Source organism: Psammomys obesus, unplaced genomic scaffold, assembly GCF_907164565.1.
Source record: "Psammomys obesus unplaced genomic scaffold, mPsaObe1.curated_primary_1811, whole genome shotgun sequence".
In the NCBI taxonomy this organism is placed as follows: domain Eukaryota; kingdom Metazoa; phylum Chordata; class Mammalia; order Rodentia; family Muridae; genus Psammomys; species Psammomys obesus.
Window position 1 is genome coordinate 22,511,119 of NW_026596034.1, and position 16,009 is coordinate 22,527,127.

Genomic DNA, 16,009 nt, shown 5'->3' on the forward strand with positions numbered 1-16,009 from the left:
CTTCTTCTCCTTCTTCCTTCTTCTTCTCCTTCTTCCTTCTTCTTCTCCTTCTTCTTCTTTCTTCCTTCTTCTTCTTCTTTCTTCTTTCTTCTTCTTCTTCTCCTTCTTCCTTCTTCTTCTTCTCCTTCTTCCTTCTTCTTCTTCTCCTTCTTCTTCCTTCTTCTTCTTCTCCTTCTTCTTTCTTCCTCCTCCTCCTTCTCCTCCTCCTCCTCCTCCTCCTCCTTCTTCTTCTTTCTTCTTTCTTCTTTCTTCTTCATGTAGCCTTGGCTATCCTGGACTCAATTTGTAGACCAGGCTGGCCTCACAGAGCTCCACCTGCCTCTGCCTCCTTGAGTGCTGGGATTACAGGCTTGTGCCACTGCGCCCGGTTAGTTTACTTTATTCTTTAAGGGGAAGAAAATGGCCAGGCATGGTGTCATACACCTTTGAGGCAGGGACTGGAGGATATCTGAATTCAAGGCTAGCCTGGTCTACATAGTGAGACCCTGCTTTAATAAATAAGACAAGGAGGAGCTGGGCATGGTAGCACACACCTTTAATTTCAGCATTCAAGAGGCAGAGGCAGGAGGATAGATGTGTTTCAAGGCTGGCTTCATATACATCTACACAGAGTTCTAGGATAGCCAAGGATGCATAGGAAGGAATAGGAATTCCTATGCAATAGAATTCCTGTCTAAAAATAGGAAGAAGGGAGGGAGGGAAGGAAGGAAGGAAGGAAGGAAAAAATGGTACATTAGGGATATAAATATCTCTTGCTTTTATCTGAAATTGGCAAATACTTTGTGAACTATGATATGAAGACGTGAATAAATACATTCAAAATGAGGTGAAAATTAAAGTTGCATCTGGGTATGATGGCACATGCTTGTAATGCTAGCACTGCGCGTGCATGCGTGCGTTGAATGAATGGTCTTCTATGTGTGAAGACCAGAATACAGTAGGTATCTTGCTCTATCACCCTCCATCTTATTTTGAGACAAGTCTTTCAAGCTAGGCAAGCAGCTAACAAGCCCTAGAAATCACCTTATGGCTGGAATGCAGATCAGCTTGTTTCTACCTCCCAAGTCCGAAATGGTTGTTTTTTTCTTTGTTTTGTTTTTTGTTTCTTAATTTTTTAATTTTTTTAAATGTGCATTGGTGTTTTGCCTGTATTTATGTCTGTGTGAAGATGCTAGGTCCCCTGGAACTGGAGTTACAGTTATGAGCTGCCATGTAGATGCTGGGAATTGAACCCAGGTCCTTTGCAAGAACAGCCAGTACTCTTAACTACTGTGCCATCTCTACAGTTCCATAAATACTTATCTTAAAAAGGAAAATTGTATGGATTTATTTTCTAAATCCATCTGTGCATATATACAGAAATGGAATCTTTAAATATTTAATTTAATTTAATTCTTTTGGTTTTTTTAAGACAGCGTTTCTCTGTGTAGCCATGGCTATCCTGGAACTCACTCTGTAGACCAGGCTGGCATTGAACTCACAGAGATCCACCTGCCTCTACCTCCCAAGTGCTAGGATTAAAGGCATGCACCACCACTGCCTGGTGGAATCTTTAATTTTTCAGATGATTGCTATTATGTGTATGAGTGTTTTGCCTGCAAGTATGTATGCATATTGTGTGTATGCCTGGGGAAGCTGGAAGAGGGCATTGGATCGCCTAGAACTGGTTGTAACCTGTCATGTGAGTGCTGAAAATTAAACCTGGGTCCTCTTTAAGAGCAAGAAGTGCTCTTAACTGCTAAATCATCTCTTCAGTCCCCAGGAATGGAATCTTTAGTTGAAAAGAAAGGTTAGATATGGTAATAGAAACCTATAATCCCAGCAGTCTGGAAGCTGGGACAGGAGGATCCCCAGTTTAGGCCAGTGTACCCTACATCATTAAGACCGTGTCCCATAAAACACAAAACAATGACCCCAACCCTTACCCTCCATAACAAAGGAAAAGTAAGGTATGAAATGTGAGAAGAGCTGTGTTGTATTTGGTTTTCTCTTTTCTCCTTTCTTGTTGGTTCCTCCCTTTTTGTTGTTTTTAGGGGCAGACCAGAGTATCACATGTAGCCCGGCCTGGCCTGGAGCTCTCACACACACATATGACCAAGGTTGGCATCTTGAGTGTTAGGGATTATATGTATGAGCCACCACACACAGATTGCTTTATTTTTTTTCTTTTAGATGGAAGTTCATGGCATTTGCTTCACAGACCATTGTATTTTCTGAGGTCTTGGGTACATTAGAGAAAGCAAGGGCCTGCAGTTAGAAAAGACTACATATATATAAATGCCCTCACATAATAAAGGGTACATGTATTAGGACAAGACAACAAAGTACCCGCTGAAGCTTGGTGGTTTACTCTAGCACAAAGTACCCGCTAAAGATTGGTGGTTTATTCTAGCTAAAGCATTTATTTTCTTTCACTTTATATTCTTAGGTGGCACTGTGGGACACCAAAAGGGAAAACTTTCCCAAAGAAATTCAAAGTAGGGAAAGGTTAGAATAAGGTGAACATTTACTTTTTAAAGATTTTGATAAATTTTATGTGTATAGGTTTTGCTGGCATGTATGCCTGTGGTACACAGGCATGCCTAGTGCCCTTAGAGGTCAGAAGAGGGCAAGGCTTTGGATCACCTGGAACTGAAGTTACCCTTTTTTAGAGTACCTATCAGCTCTGCTTGAAGCATGAACCTTTGGAATGAGGATAACAGTGTTTCCTGTGGGAATTGGGGAGATAACTCAGCAGTTAAGAGAGAACTAGCTGCAAAGCCTGGCAGTGGTGGAGCACACCTTTAATCCCAGCACTCGGGAGGAAGAGGCTAGCCTGGTCTACAGAGGACCAGCCAGGGCTACACAGAGAAACCCTGTCTCAAAAATCAAACCACAAACAAAAAGATCACCTGCTGCTCTTGCTGAGGCCCTGGGTTTGGTTCCCAGCACCACATGGTGGTTCACAGACAGCTGACTCCAGTTCTTGGGAATCCTGTGCTCTCTTCTGACCTCCAAGGGCACCAGGTGTGAAAATTCATGGTGTATGGACATGCGTACCCATGAAATAAAATAAATTTTAACAAAAGGTTGCCTGTTCTCAGCCATTCCTCTTTAAAGTCCAAACTGAAATGAAGTGGGAAGAGACAGGGGGGAGGGGCAGTCACTTGAGAAATGACACTTTTATCTTTAGTGCCAGTCAGCTCTAGAGCAAGCATCAAGTGCTGCCTTTATTTACTCAAAGCCATGGGAAGGAAAATGTCTAAGAGAGGAAAAGAAAAGCCTCATATGATATTCCTTTGAGGTTGCTAATCACCTATCTTTTTCTTTTTCAGTGAACGAGATAATTGGGAGAGACATGTCCCAGATTTCTGTTTCCCAAGGCCCAGAGGTGAGCAGAGACGCTCTTCTCCCAGGTCCCGAGTCCCCAGGTGTCAGAAGATCTGATGGGCTCTAACAGTGCTCACTGAAGCTTTGTACCCACTACCAACTGCTCAGCCGGCTTCTCTCTTGGACCTTGGGTTTCCAGCCAGACTTCAGAACCTGTTGTAGGAGTTGGACTCACTGTTGGAAAAGCATTCCTCCACCTCAAGCCTTGGGCAGATTTTGTAAAAGAACAGAGCAGCATAGGCTGTTTGAGCTGTGTGAAAACAAGTTTCGCTTTTTTATATTTAAATAGGATACTTTTATATGATGGGTGCTTGAGTGTGAATGCAGCAGGCTCTCTATTTCAGAGGTGCTGCTCTTGCAGGTGACCTGGTTGCATAGCTAGGATTAGTAATTTGTACTGCTTTCTGGTCATTTGAAGAGCCCTTTAGTTTTGATATTTTTAAAATAGAATTTTTGATAAAACCTTCCAGAGGCAGATAAGAAAAAATATTCTAAGCCCACACTTACACCTCAAAACTTAGCATGCATCCTGAAGCCTTTCATAGAGACATAGGAAATAAAGCCAAATGTAGATCACACTCTTTATAAAAAGAAAAATGTCAGGTATATCGAGAAGAGACCATTCCATCATTGAAGTGTTGGATATGAATACATTCCAGAGCATAGCCTTTTGTAACTTTAGATCACCATCAAGCAGTCTCTCCACTAGCTCAATGTTCAAGCTGTTTTTTTTTCCTCAGGATCTTGGATAAAACCGTCATTTGTAAGGTGAATTTCAAAGGTAGGGTTTTAGCTTAGGTAGTTATTTTCTACCTAATAAATAGAAGTGGGAGCTTCTGCCGTTAATCTGTAGTGTTTGAAGCCAGTCTCCTGATAGTTTAGGCATTGCGGTTTTAACTCTTGAGGCCAGGCCATCAGTGCCAGAAACCAAGTACGAATGAGCTGTATAATAGAGGAGGCAGAGAAAATGCAGGAGTCCAGAGGTGAAGACTTTAAGATTCACAATGACATTGAAGGCTTATCTCCTGTTTACAGCCTGCAAGGATTCTTTACCTGACTATATGATCCAAAAACCAGCCTTTCCGCCAAAAGGCTTTGAGAGACATCCAAAAATGAGATGGTCATAGACCTATCCTTCCACACCAAAGACACCCTGGTGCTGCTGCTAGGGAGGCTTGTGTCCAAGGGAAGGCCCAGTAGGAATTCCAGCCTGCTGTCTACCAAAGGAGGTGCCCTAGTTGGGTACTATTCCCAAACCCTGCCTTTGTTCTTCCCTGTTAAAGTCCCTGAATTTTACAGTATGTTTAAATGATATAATGTACATGTATTCATTCAGGAAGCAAATTGAGTGCCTACAAGTGCTACTACTCTCGGGGTTGTGACCCTTGATAGTAGGGCTATCTTTACTAAGGCTACATCAGGCCTAAGCAGGGGCTGGCGTGTTGCCCACCACCTCTAGTAAGCAGGGTAGGAGGTACTGATTCAGGATGAGGGAAGTATGTATTTATTTTTAACACAATGCTTTACATTTCTTCCCTAAAGCTAGTTAGAAAACAGTTTATCAGCAAATCGCTCTGGCCACTCCTGGAGCTGGATATTTTCCAAGTTTCCCTCAAAGTAAGTTTTGTATCAGTGGGTGTAGACAGTGAGATTTGCTTTAGGGCCCATGTTGGTAGCCCACAGCTTCCTCTAAAGGGCATTGGCCTCTCAGGTGAACTTGCAGAGACTTGGCCAAATTTGCTTCCACCCTCTTTCCCCTGGGGCAGTTCTCATATGGGGTCATTGCAAGACCCCTTGGGGGTGCTGCTTTGCCGCCTTCAAGAATAAAAAGCCTCTATGATCCAGAGTTGCTATGCACCACATTTTGATGCCTTTTAAATACCTTGATGCCTGTAGCATTAGAAATGCTTTCCTATTTAAAATGGGTTAGGTTTTAAAATAGAGCTTTGTATTCTATGTAATGGTTTTGTATTAGCTTTGTATAAGCTTTCATGTAAGAGTAATATTTTTGGGCTTTGTAGATAAAGACAAATTTTTGTGCAAAATAGTGGTGGTAAAGCACACATCCATTGGACTATGCAAATTGACTTCTAGTAGCAGCACTGAGCAACTGGGCATTGGCTAGCACACCAACTTTCCTCTCACCTGTACGAGACCTTGGCTTGAGGAATGGAGGAGCAGCCTTCTGTTTATTAGAGATGCAGAGACATGGCTGAAAACATTACAAAGAGATGTTTGGGTTCACATATGGTGCTGCTGCCTTGGGTACAACCCACCCCACCACCCAGGGCCAGCAGTATCACCAGACTGGTGCTGGGCCTCGCTGAGAAGCCCAGTTTCTAATATGCAGAACACAGAGTCACTTTACAGGCTCAGATGGGCACAAGTTGAAACCCTGTGTTTTATAGAATGGATGTTTGGGTGAAGAAATTGGTTCTCAGTTATGTTTACAGCACTAGGGATTGTGTTTTCTTGTATATTTTGTATTTTAAAACCTTTTCTAGGAGTGCAGTGCTCCTTACACAAATACAAAGGGAAGACGAGCCAGCAGTTCAGGCTCCTCCTCAGTTACAGTGCTGAAATAATAAACAGTGAACAGTCTCCTTGAAGTTTTACTTTTTCTCCACCTGGGGCTGGTGTGGAGCCCTCTGGGCCAAAGCTAAGGGCTCTGTGGCTTTTTAAAAGTCCTCTTGACCAGGAACTTCTAACACTTTACAGAGAAGGTAGAGCTCAAAATTCCTTCTGAGACTTGAGTTCTGCACCCTTTAATCGCTGCAAAGGACATGCCATGGCATTTGCTGGCTTCGGGACAATTTTTCTTCCAAGATGTTGCAAGAAAAAGTTGGCAAAGTCCCCTTTAACCTGAGTTTGCATGTGCTTCTTGCCCTCTGGGGATATTGCAGCAGCACAGTCTAGAATAGCTTGGGGGTTTTGTTGTTTGTGGTAGGGGGCTATAAAGCCTTGGCTAGACTAGAATATACTAGATTTGTACTTAAGGCAGTCCTGCCTCTGTCTCCTGAGTGATGGGGTTACACGCATGAACATCCCATCCAGCTGGTGGTTTTATCATCCCAAGATCCTTGGGCCTGGCTGGAGCAGGTTAGCATATTCATTGTGAGGACACCCCTGGCACTTTTTTTCTGAGGTCCAGGTATCCTGAAGGTGAGTGCTGCCTTCCTGCTTCCTGAAAGGATAGGGAGATAGGGTCTTTATTCAGACTCATGCGGACTCTTGATTCTCCCAGGAATCATAAATATTAAAGGTACCCGGGCCTTAATATTTTAAAAAGAAAACACAGGCCTGCTGTGCACCCTTCAAACCCAGTATTTGAGGGCCAAGGACAGACCGAAGGCTTTCTGGGTGTCACTCCATCAGGAATAGAGCAGCCCCATCACATCCCCAGCCCTGCCTGTAAGGTAGCCATTATCTTTAGAGTAAGCAGGCAGAGAAACAAGGGCGTATGGGAGGAAGGAGAGCAGTGAGCTTGGTCTTTTCCAGGTGCTTTTGGGAGCTTTGACAAGCCAGAAAGAAGCTGCTGGATTGAGAGTGCTCTGGATTCAGGAAAGGCTTGTTAGCTGCAGACATCAGCTCAGTCTACTTCCTGGTTTCCTCTCCTACAAACACACCCACTCCTTGGGGGCTTGTAACACAGTGCGAGGTGGGTCACCCACAGGCATCAGAGTGGTGTAGTCATCAGGAGCCAGCTGCAGAAGTAACACAGATTTAGGGGCTGGAGCTCCAGGCTCCGCTAGGAGCTAGGCCCTCGGGCCCTCCCAACACCACCTCACCTGGTAGGCTTGAAAGACACTGAGCAGATCCTTCATACCGGCCGTGTATGGGACCCCCTGCATTCGGACCAGGGCTCCTGGCTGTGACAACATTGAGGTGGGAGTAGAGGCCAAGGCAGTGGGAGATGTGGTGAGGTAGCCCACAGTAGTGGGAGAGACTGGGGGGCTAGGGTGGAAGAGACAAATTCAGTCATACATTCCATCTGTAGCTTAGACCAAGACCACCGTCTCCTATACTTGTGCCTTGTGTTTGATCCTTTCTATTTTCTGAACTCTGCCTCTACAGTGATAATTCTGATTGTCAGCCCATACCTTTACCTCCCTTGTCATTTTAACAGATCTTGGATTATCTGGGGTAGAAATGTGTCAGGACCCTTCCCCAAATGGTGACACCTGGTTGAGGCTGTCCCAGTAGTAAGGTACCTGGGGTAGTAGGCAGTGTAGTTCATGTAGAGTTGAGTGGCTGGCCCTGGGTAGTAGGCAAGAGGGGCAGGGCCAGCAGATACTCTGGCAGCTGGAAGCAGTGCAGAAGAGGGGTAGAGTGCTGTTGTGTCTGTGGGAATAAGGGCTGGGGTGGCCTGGAAGGTGGCGTAGGTGGGCGGTGAGAGGCCTAGAGACAAGTAAAGAACACATTTAGAGAGTCTACAGTTACCCTGAATAGGGCAACTAGAAAAGAAAATGGTGGCTTAGAACAGCTTGGTCCCTCTAGCCCATGAAGCACTCACAGGGCAATTTGCAGGGTGGAGGGGATAAGCCACTCCGGCTCAGGGAACCCCCCATCAGCACGCGGCTCATCTCCTCTGTGGAACAAGGGACTACTTCCACATAGCGTTCTTTCATCACCTTCTTGTGGCAACGCTGAGCAGCAGCCAGAGCACGCTCTGCTGATGTCATCTGGATGAAGGCATCACCAGATGGCCGGCCCTGTGCACACCACCTTGTAAGCAGTTTGTCACATATGAAAGTGCCTTGCCCCTTCCTACCCTGTGTGGATGCCCTTCCTAGCAGTAGTCTCACCTGCTGGTTGAGCACCATATGCACACCATGAGGCCGAATGTCAGCTGCTGCCTCTCCTAGAAAACTCAGAATGTCTTCAATGGTGGCTGTGTAGGGCAGGCCTCGAAGGCGTACACAGTCCCTCCCAGTCCCTCCTGCCAGTGGGAAGGGAATGGGCAGCAGCGGAGCAGTCAGTGTGGGGAGGAGAGGGCTGGTTGCATAGCGGTTAAGGACCTAGTGAGAAAGGCAACAGTTTCATCAGGTAGGGGACCCAAGGCACATCCTGAAGCATCAACACAGTGGGACACGAGGAGCCTCGAGTGCTTACCTGCTGCACTTCAGCTGCAGTGCTCCTGAAGAGTTCAATGTATCGCTTACCCAGCATGCCTTTGTGCCTGCGCAGAGCAGCCTGTGCCAGTTCCTCACAGGCAAACAGAGCAAAGGCATCCCCAGTTGGTCTGCCATCAGGGTGGCGCACAAAAAGCAGCCCATCAGCACCCCCAGTCACTGGGCATTCTGGCCCCAGGAAGCTTAGAACATCTGTTGGCCCAGCTGAAAAGGGCAGTCCCCGCAGCCTCAGGATCACTTGATCTTCCCGTGATAGGAAACGGGCCACCTCTAGGGATGTGCCTAGTTGGGAAGAACAGGAGCCCCTCGGTGACTTAATCCTCAGCACGCACCCACAGGGGACCCAAGAGGCAGTGAGTGGTGGGGAACAGGATGCAGATCAAGACAAGGGAGAACTAGGGCCTTCCACGGGCACACTCACCCCCTGCGATCTTTACAAACTCCTCCCCTGTGGCTTTATATACCTGTGGGTATAGAGAGCAGCCCATGGGTCTCAGTCCATACTCGGCTTTGCCCTGCCCCACTTCCAGCCCAAAGCCCCACCTCAATATATCGGGCACCCATGTGGTGCTTGTGTCTCTGCAGCGCTAGGTCCCGCTGCTCGCTGTCCACGAATCGAATGAGGGCCTCGCCATTTCTGCGGCCCTGGGCGTTGAGACAGAGCGCCACACCACCCCTGCGGAGCCAGTGTTGTTAGTGCCTCCTGGGTAGGCTTGCCCGTTTACCCTCCCATCCTGCCACACCCACCTGGCAATGTTGAGCCCTTTGAAGAATCGAGCCACATCCTGGTCTGACGACTGCCAGGGCAACCCACGGGCCCGGACTACAGTCTCATTGTCCACCACATCAGCCTTGCTGCTGTGAGGGCAGGTCATAGGATCAGAGCTGTCCAAACATTGTCACCCCCACCCCAGCTGCCACACTCACCAAGGCCCTGTCTCATATTTCTGCTTTACCACCTCTGGCTTCGAAAATAACTGACCTGAGAGGAGATGGCATGGGGGTCAGCAGGGTCTGGTGGAGGAAGGCTCCCCACCAAGCTCTGCAAAAATAGGACAGGTGAGGGAATTGAGGAGGTGACAGAGGGGTTTCCACCTTGTGCTCTCTTAGAGAAGGTCACAAGTCTGCAAGAGGACTCTGAGGAAGTAATGGGCATTCACCCAACCCTCACAGTAGGTGACAAGCAGTGCAAGAATCTTACCATTGGGCCCGTCAAGCAGGTGGAGAATAACAGCCACCATAGTCTTCACTTCCCAGACCCCAAAGTCATCTTCTGTAGGATCTGTTTCTAGTCCCAAGGCTACAGGCAGAGAAGTGACAACTGGAATCCAGGTCCATATGCCCCACGTCACCCCAAACACCCACAGATTCCTGGCCAATACTAGCTGTGGCCCAGTTCATACATGCACCTACAAGTCCTCAGACCAAACACAGACATGCCCACATTCCAAATGTATCCCAGCATAGATGCAGACATGGGTACCTTAAAGGATCGGGCCAAAAACATAGACTTGCCTACATTAATATAACCCATACAGGAGCATGCACATGCTTGGACAGATCAGCCACCCCTCCACCTTAATTCTGCTGGGTCACAGATACCCTGTGCCATGGTGCCCACTGTGAGGTCTCTGGGGGAGCAGGCGCTTGGATGCTGCATATGGAACTCTCTGCGGAGGTCGTAGAAGGAGAAGAAGGTGTCGGGGAGCACCAGGTTCTGGGAGCACATGGGAGTGGGGATGAATAGGTAAACTAAGGTCCTGCCCATCCCCACAACAACAGGGACCTTGGGAACCCAACCACCCATGTGCCCTCAATGGCATACCTTCCTGGAGGCCTCAGGGTGCAGAACCTGTCGCAACAGCTGCTGCCCATCAGTGCAAAGCACATAGGGGCCCCCGCCCAGCAGAGCCACATCCCCGCTCACCAGCTGTGAGAACTGGGGACAGGGAGTGGAGACTCAGACATAGATTCACAGCTAGGCAGGCTGAAACTGGGGGCAGGAGGAGGGAGGGACTCAGGCTGCAAAGCTGGTTCAGCAGGATGTTCCGCCCTACCCTGCCTGGGAAGTAGAAGGCCTTGCCCTATATCCCAGGCTCCTAATCCCCACCCCTGCCCTAGTCCACTGTCACCTCCTCTAGGCCAAAAGAGAACAGTCACACATAACCCAAGTCCCCATCAAACACACTCCAGGAGTCTGGAGCGGGGCCAGAGCAAACACCTGGTTGGAGTGAGGCAAGCAGGTGGGGAGGGGAGGGGCAAAGCAGGTTAAACCTGTCCTGGACCAGACACCACCCTCAGACAGGTGGGGGAGGTTCACACCTGCCCGAGGGCCAGAAGGCTCACGGTCAGCGGCAGCCCCGCCCCTCGGTCTGACCAACCCCAGAACAGGGAAACACCAAGGACAGAGCTTTACACTTGGACACTAGCAGCAGCCTGAGCTTTGACCCACACCCTATCGACCAACTGGCACTGAACTGTTTGCTTACAGAGGGGGTGGCACTCTGAAAGCTACTCAGCACGCTCCTGCCCTTTCCCTGCCAAGTCTGTGACACTTTTCAACTTAAGGCCGACAGAGCAAGGCACCCAGATTTTCTACAGCAGTCTCCCAAAAGAGCGGTAGGTTAAACCTGGAGCCCTTCTGTAACATGCTCAGATTCAACATCTTTATGTTTCCTCAGAACCAGAGTTGGAAGAGTTAAGAATCTATGCTTCTAAAGGACTCCCAGTCTTTACAACTCAGTCATGGGGTGAGTGTAGCAGTGCAGACAGGGAAAACAGCAGTGAGACTTGGCCAGGGTTGGGGTTGGGGGAGGCCTTATGCGCTCTGCAGGCAGGTAGCCACCAGGTACTGGGCGGACAGCACCCACGCCTGGCCAGTCGACTGGGACAGGCCTAAACCAGCCGCCCTCACCTAGCGGCGTCTGCCCCTGAGGCAGGCACCGCCCGACGCCCTCGCTCCAGCCGCTCCCAGGAGGGCGGGCGGCAGAGACCAAGTGATCTACCGCCAAACCTGAGCCCCTCGACCCTACTTCGGAGGCGTCGGGGCCTCGCTCCTCTGTTAGCGGGGAGGAGGAGGGAGACGAGGGAGACCTCGGGGGGGGGGGGAATCCCTCAGCCGCTATTGTCACCCCCTCGGCAGACGTAGATGTCTGCAAAGGTTGGAGAGTAAGGTGCCCCTGGGAATGGCCTAGCACGCGCTCACGCGGCAGTAGCTCAAAAGTTTCAAAGCAGACCCTGTCCTACTGTCCAGTGCCAGTGGGTCGCGGTGCTCCAGGCCTCGCCTCCTGCCCCCCTCCGCTTCCCACGCCGGGGTAGCGCCCCCGCCGCCCCACCGCCCACGCGGGGCCCCACGCTCACCTGCTGCAGCACCTTGTCCAGGGAGTCCGCCCGCGCTAGGCTGTCGGCGCTCAGTCCGCTCGCCTCGCGGCACTGTGCGCTCAGGGCAGCCGCCTCGGCGCGAACGAGCGACTTGTGCAGCGTCCCCACCTAAGGGCCCCGGAGGTAACCGGATGAGCCGCCGTCCCTCACAGGCCTCCGCGCGTACCGAGGGGGCCCGCCACCTCTTTCCATCATCCTACCTGTCGGCTACGCGGCTCCACCACTTGCCAAACTAGGAGGATTAAGTCGGTCTCGTCCGAGCCCAGGTCCGGCCCCAGCGCACCAGCCGTGGCCCCGAACAAAACGACCAGCGACTGGGGTCCGGGGCAGGGGTCGGTGGCCGAGTCTACGGCGGGATCAGGGCCCGGGGGCGGGGGCGGCGGGGGCGGCGGTGGAGTCATGGCCGCAGAGCAAGGGGGCGCTCGGCCACACGCACGCGGACCGACCTGGCGCACGCACGCACCGACCGACGGCAGACAGACGAGCTTGGGCGGGATCCGGTGTGTTGGGGGCGGCACCTGCGGCGGGGCTGGTGCAGGGGAAGCTGCAGAGACCCGCCCGCGGTGCCCTTCGGGGCTGGGCGGCGCGGCTGCCGGTCCCAGCCCACTCCGGCGAGTTACCTGCTGCCCCGAGGGCCACGTGATCGGGGCGGTCCCGGGAACCTCGCGGGAGGGCCAGAATCCTGCCCAGGAGGCAAGAACTCACTCCAGCGGGGGCGTGAGTTCGGCGGCTGGAGTCCCACCTCCCGGTGCGGTCCTGCGAGGCTCCTGGGACAAACCCATTCTTTCTCCCACTTCCTCTCCAGCGGGCACCATGAAAGAATGTGCGGGATCAGAGGCCTTTTCCATTCCGCGAGGGCCACGCGGGACCCGTGGAAGTCACCAGGAGGCAATCTGGGGGCTGTGGGGGTCGGCTTGGGGCTAGTGGAGGTCACTAAGGGTCAAAAGCCAACTGTGAGCGCTACCGGGTGTCTACTGGAAGCCGGTGGGAGAGACAGGCTGGGGAAAGGGAGGGCGGCGAAGATCAAGGGCTGGCAGAGCCGTGGGCGGTCGCGGAGATCCCAGGGCGGGACGTGCTCGTACAGGTGCTAGCGTCGGCGAAGGGCCGGTCAGTGTGGACGCCGGAGCTCAGGCCTTGGTGCCAGGCTGGGAGGCTCTCCCCTCAGACCCCGGGGGAGCCAGCCCACCAGCCCTTCCTGGGATTTGCCTGTCTGTTTTCTTCTTCCCCGGCAGGTACCCGCGCTGAGCTGTGAGCCCGCGCGTGCAGGCTGCAGAGTCTGCTGCCTCCCGGCCCAGCTCAGACTAGTCCCATGCACCACACGCAGTTTGGTGCGACCCCCTCACTGTTGTTTCCAGGCCGACCTGGGCACTCCCGATAGTTTTCCGTCTACTTAACTGTAATTAGTAATCTGGCGGGAGGCTATAGAGATACAGGGTGCCAAGGCTGAAGAACCCTGTGTTTGGAGAAGCGGGGCGCTACTACACATCAGTCTCGGATAAAAGGCAGACCAGAATCCGGGTGCGTCCCCGACTCACGCCCGAGGAAGGGAGTGAGTAGCCCGAGAACCCCGAGTGGACAGTGCGCCTCCCGGGTTCCCCACACAGTAGCAGAGGAACACGGAGACCGGATAGAGTGGAAAGCGGCCGCTGTGCTCAACCCCTCTCCCGACAGCCCACCCCTGGCCAGCCTCCTGGGCCCCGCCCCCACGATAAGCCAGGAATGCCAAATATTTGCTCTGGGAACCCAGCGAAACGGTGAGGCGAAGCCCCTCCCTTGCCCCCTCCGGTTCCGGAGCGTGCCTGCGTCAGGACGGGCTTTCCGGTGGGACACGCCCTTCCAAGTAGTTCCTTCTACCGGTCAGCCCCTCGTCCTGGCTGTTTAAACGGAAAGGCCGGCTGCACGCACCGGTTCCGTGAGGCGGAGCCCCGGCGTCCCTGCACGGCGATCTCGGTGCTACTGGAACAGTTGTCTACTCCCGGCGAGGCTTTCCCGTTCGCTCGCCGACTCTCGGGAGCGCTGTGAGATCCCTTGCTGTCCTGAGCCCGCTGGAAAGAAGCTGCTGCGCCCAGGTTCCCACTAGTGAACCCGAAGCACCGGGCTGGCAGAACTGCACGGCTCCGTCCAGGTCTGGTGCGCTCATCCAGCCATTCCCCATAGTAAAAATATTCCAGACCCTCACAGTCTTTGGGTTTTTGTTTTGTTTTGTGTTGTTTTGTCATATTTATTTGTGCCTGTGTGTAGGCGCGTGCGTGCTACAGCTCGTGTGTGTCGGTCAGAGGAAAACTTGTGAGAGTTGGATCCACCGAATGGATCCCGGGGATGGAACTCTGGCAAGCCCTCCTAGCACCCATGTTTGGCTTTTTGAGACTGGCTGTCATGTATCCGTGTACTCACTAAGTAGTGGGTAACTTGTAAATCTGATTTTCCTGCCTTGACATTCCAAGTGCTCGGGAAGCCAGCTAGGAGTGCCTCTGCGCTCAGAAGGTCTACTTTGCAAGTTCCAGACCGTAAATAAATAAAGCCAAAAAGATCAGTGGCTGAGTGTAGGCTCTCGACCACCCAAGAGGCTGGGACAGGAGTTTCAGGGCATCCCGAACTGCTAACTTAAGCAAAAATAAATGATCTTTAAAGTAATTATGTAGACAGACAGTGGTGGCTCGTGACTAATTCTAGAATTTGGGAGGTAGAGGCAGGTGGATCTCTAAGTTCAAGGCTAGCCTGCTCTATAGAGCCAGATCCAGGGCTAAACCGAGAAACCCTGTTTTGAAAAACGACACAATTGTTGATAGGGTCTGGAGAAATGGCCCAGTAGTTAAGAACACTGACGACTCTTCCATAGGACTCGGGTTCAATTCCCAGCACCCACAGTTCACAACTGTCTATAACTCAAGTTCCAGAGGATGTAGCTCCTCACACAACATACATACAGGCAAAACACCAGTAAACATGAAATAAATTTAAAAAATTAAAAAATATTTACAGCCAACTGTGGTAGTGTATGCCTTTAATCCCAGTAGAGACAGGTGGATCTTTGTGAGTTCAAGGCTAGCCTGGTCTAGGACAGCTCCAGGACAGCCTGCTTACAGAGACCCTGTCTCAAAACAAACAAACCAAGTGATGATGGGTCTTAGACCATCCTATCTTTCTCTCTCTGTATCCTTGGCTGTCCTGGACTCCTTTGTAGACCAGACTGTCCTCACACTCACAGAGATCCCCCTGCCTCTGCCCCCCAGAGTGCTGGGGTTACAGGCCTGCATGACTGTACCTTCCTGAACCCTATCATTTAATAGACAACTTTGCACTCCTTACCCTTCCCCATGAAGTGAATTTGTAACACTTCATAAATATATATTTTTTTAAAGATGGAATGGCAACATTGTAGTCCTTAGCTGGTCTGGAACTCACCAGGTTTGCCTAAAACTCAGAGATTTGCCTGCTTTGCTTTCTAAGCACTGGGAATAAAGGTGTGTGCCACCAGGGCTGGAGGGATGGCTCAGCAGTTAAGAGCACTGTCTGGCTGGGTGTGGGGGCATGCTTTTAATCCCAGCACTCAGGAGGCAGAGGCAGGCAGATTGCTGTGAGTTAGAGGCCAGCCTGGTGTAGAAAGCAGTTCCAGGACAGCCAAGACTAGAGAGAGAAATGGTGTCTGGGGGTGGGGGGTGACCACTGGCTGCTCTTCTAGGGGGTCCTGAGTTCAATTCCCAGCAACCACATGGTGGCTCACAACCATCTGTACTGGGATCTGATCCCCTCTTTTGGCATGCAGGCATACATGCAAAAAGAGCATTCATATATGTAAAGTAAATAAATCTTAGGAAAAAAAATGGTGTGCACCCTATGGCAGGATCATTGATTGTGCCAATCCTCAAGGGCAGGGATTCCACACACTATTCTGGGGGCTGTCAAGGCCTGTGAATTAATTAATCATCTTGTTGCTTGTTTTCTTCTTTCTTTCTTTTTTCCCACAGTACCGGAACTTGCTTTGTAGACCAGGCTGGCCTCAAACTCCTAGAGAGCTGCCTATCTATGCCTCCCCAGTGTTTGGGATTAAAAGCATGTGACACCATGCCTGGTGGCCTTTTCTTCTTCTTCTTCTTCTTCTTCTTCTTCTTCTTCTTCTTCTTCTT

General features: G+C 51.0%; 2 protein-coding genes and 1 long non-coding RNA gene across 6 annotated transcripts in view; 2 read left to right on the forward strand and 1 right to left on the reverse strand.

The window, feature by feature from the left end:
- The window catches only part of Nfatc3 (nuclear factor of activated T cells 3), a 72,585-nt gene extending 66,615 nt beyond the window's left edge, over positions 1-5,970 (forward strand). Inside the window, exon 10 of one of the 2 annotated variants that reach the window (XM_055621141.1) lies at positions 3,315-5,970. In XM_055621141.1, coding sequence (XP_055477116.1) covers positions 3,315-3,436 — 122 coding nt within the window. In that variant the 3' untranslated portion in view covers positions 3,437-5,970. The remainder of the gene's footprint in view (positions 1-3,314) is intronic. The other variant, XM_055621142.1, reaches the window with a different exon arrangement.
- Esrp2 (epithelial splicing regulatory protein 2) lies at positions 5,753-12,578 on the reverse strand. Of its 3 annotated transcripts, none has more exons than XM_055621149.1 (15): positions 12,083-12,578; positions 11,862-11,990; positions 10,327-10,440; positions 10,104-10,218; positions 9,703-9,801; positions 9,429-9,483; positions 9,249-9,386; positions 9,045-9,177; positions 8,923-8,965; positions 8,482-8,783; positions 8,175-8,387; positions 7,883-8,081; positions 7,581-7,767; positions 7,158-7,323; positions 5,753-7,073 (listed from the first exon to the last, which is right to left on the reverse strand). In XM_055621149.1, the coding sequence occupies exons 1-15, from the start codon at positions 12,281-12,283 to the stop codon at positions 6,984-6,986; spliced, it is 2,184 nt and encodes a 727-aa protein (XP_055477124.1). In that variant the 5' UTR covers positions 12,284-12,578; the 3' UTR covers positions 5,753-6,983. The 3 variants fall into 3 exon arrangements, with proteins under 3 accessions (XP_055477124.1, XP_055477123.1, XP_055477121.1); XM_055621148.1 differs by having other exon boundaries at positions 9,249-9,356; positions 12,083-12,577; XM_055621146.1 differs by having other exon boundaries at positions 9,249-9,359; positions 12,083-12,577.
- On the forward strand, positions 10,897-14,062 carry LOC129686952 (uncharacterized). The gene is made up of 2 exons (XR_008721717.1): positions 10,897-11,251; positions 12,688-14,062. It is a non-coding gene; the product is annotated as an uncharacterized LOC129686952 (long non-coding RNA).
- The last annotated feature ends 1,947 nt before the right edge of the window (positions 14,063-16,009 follow it).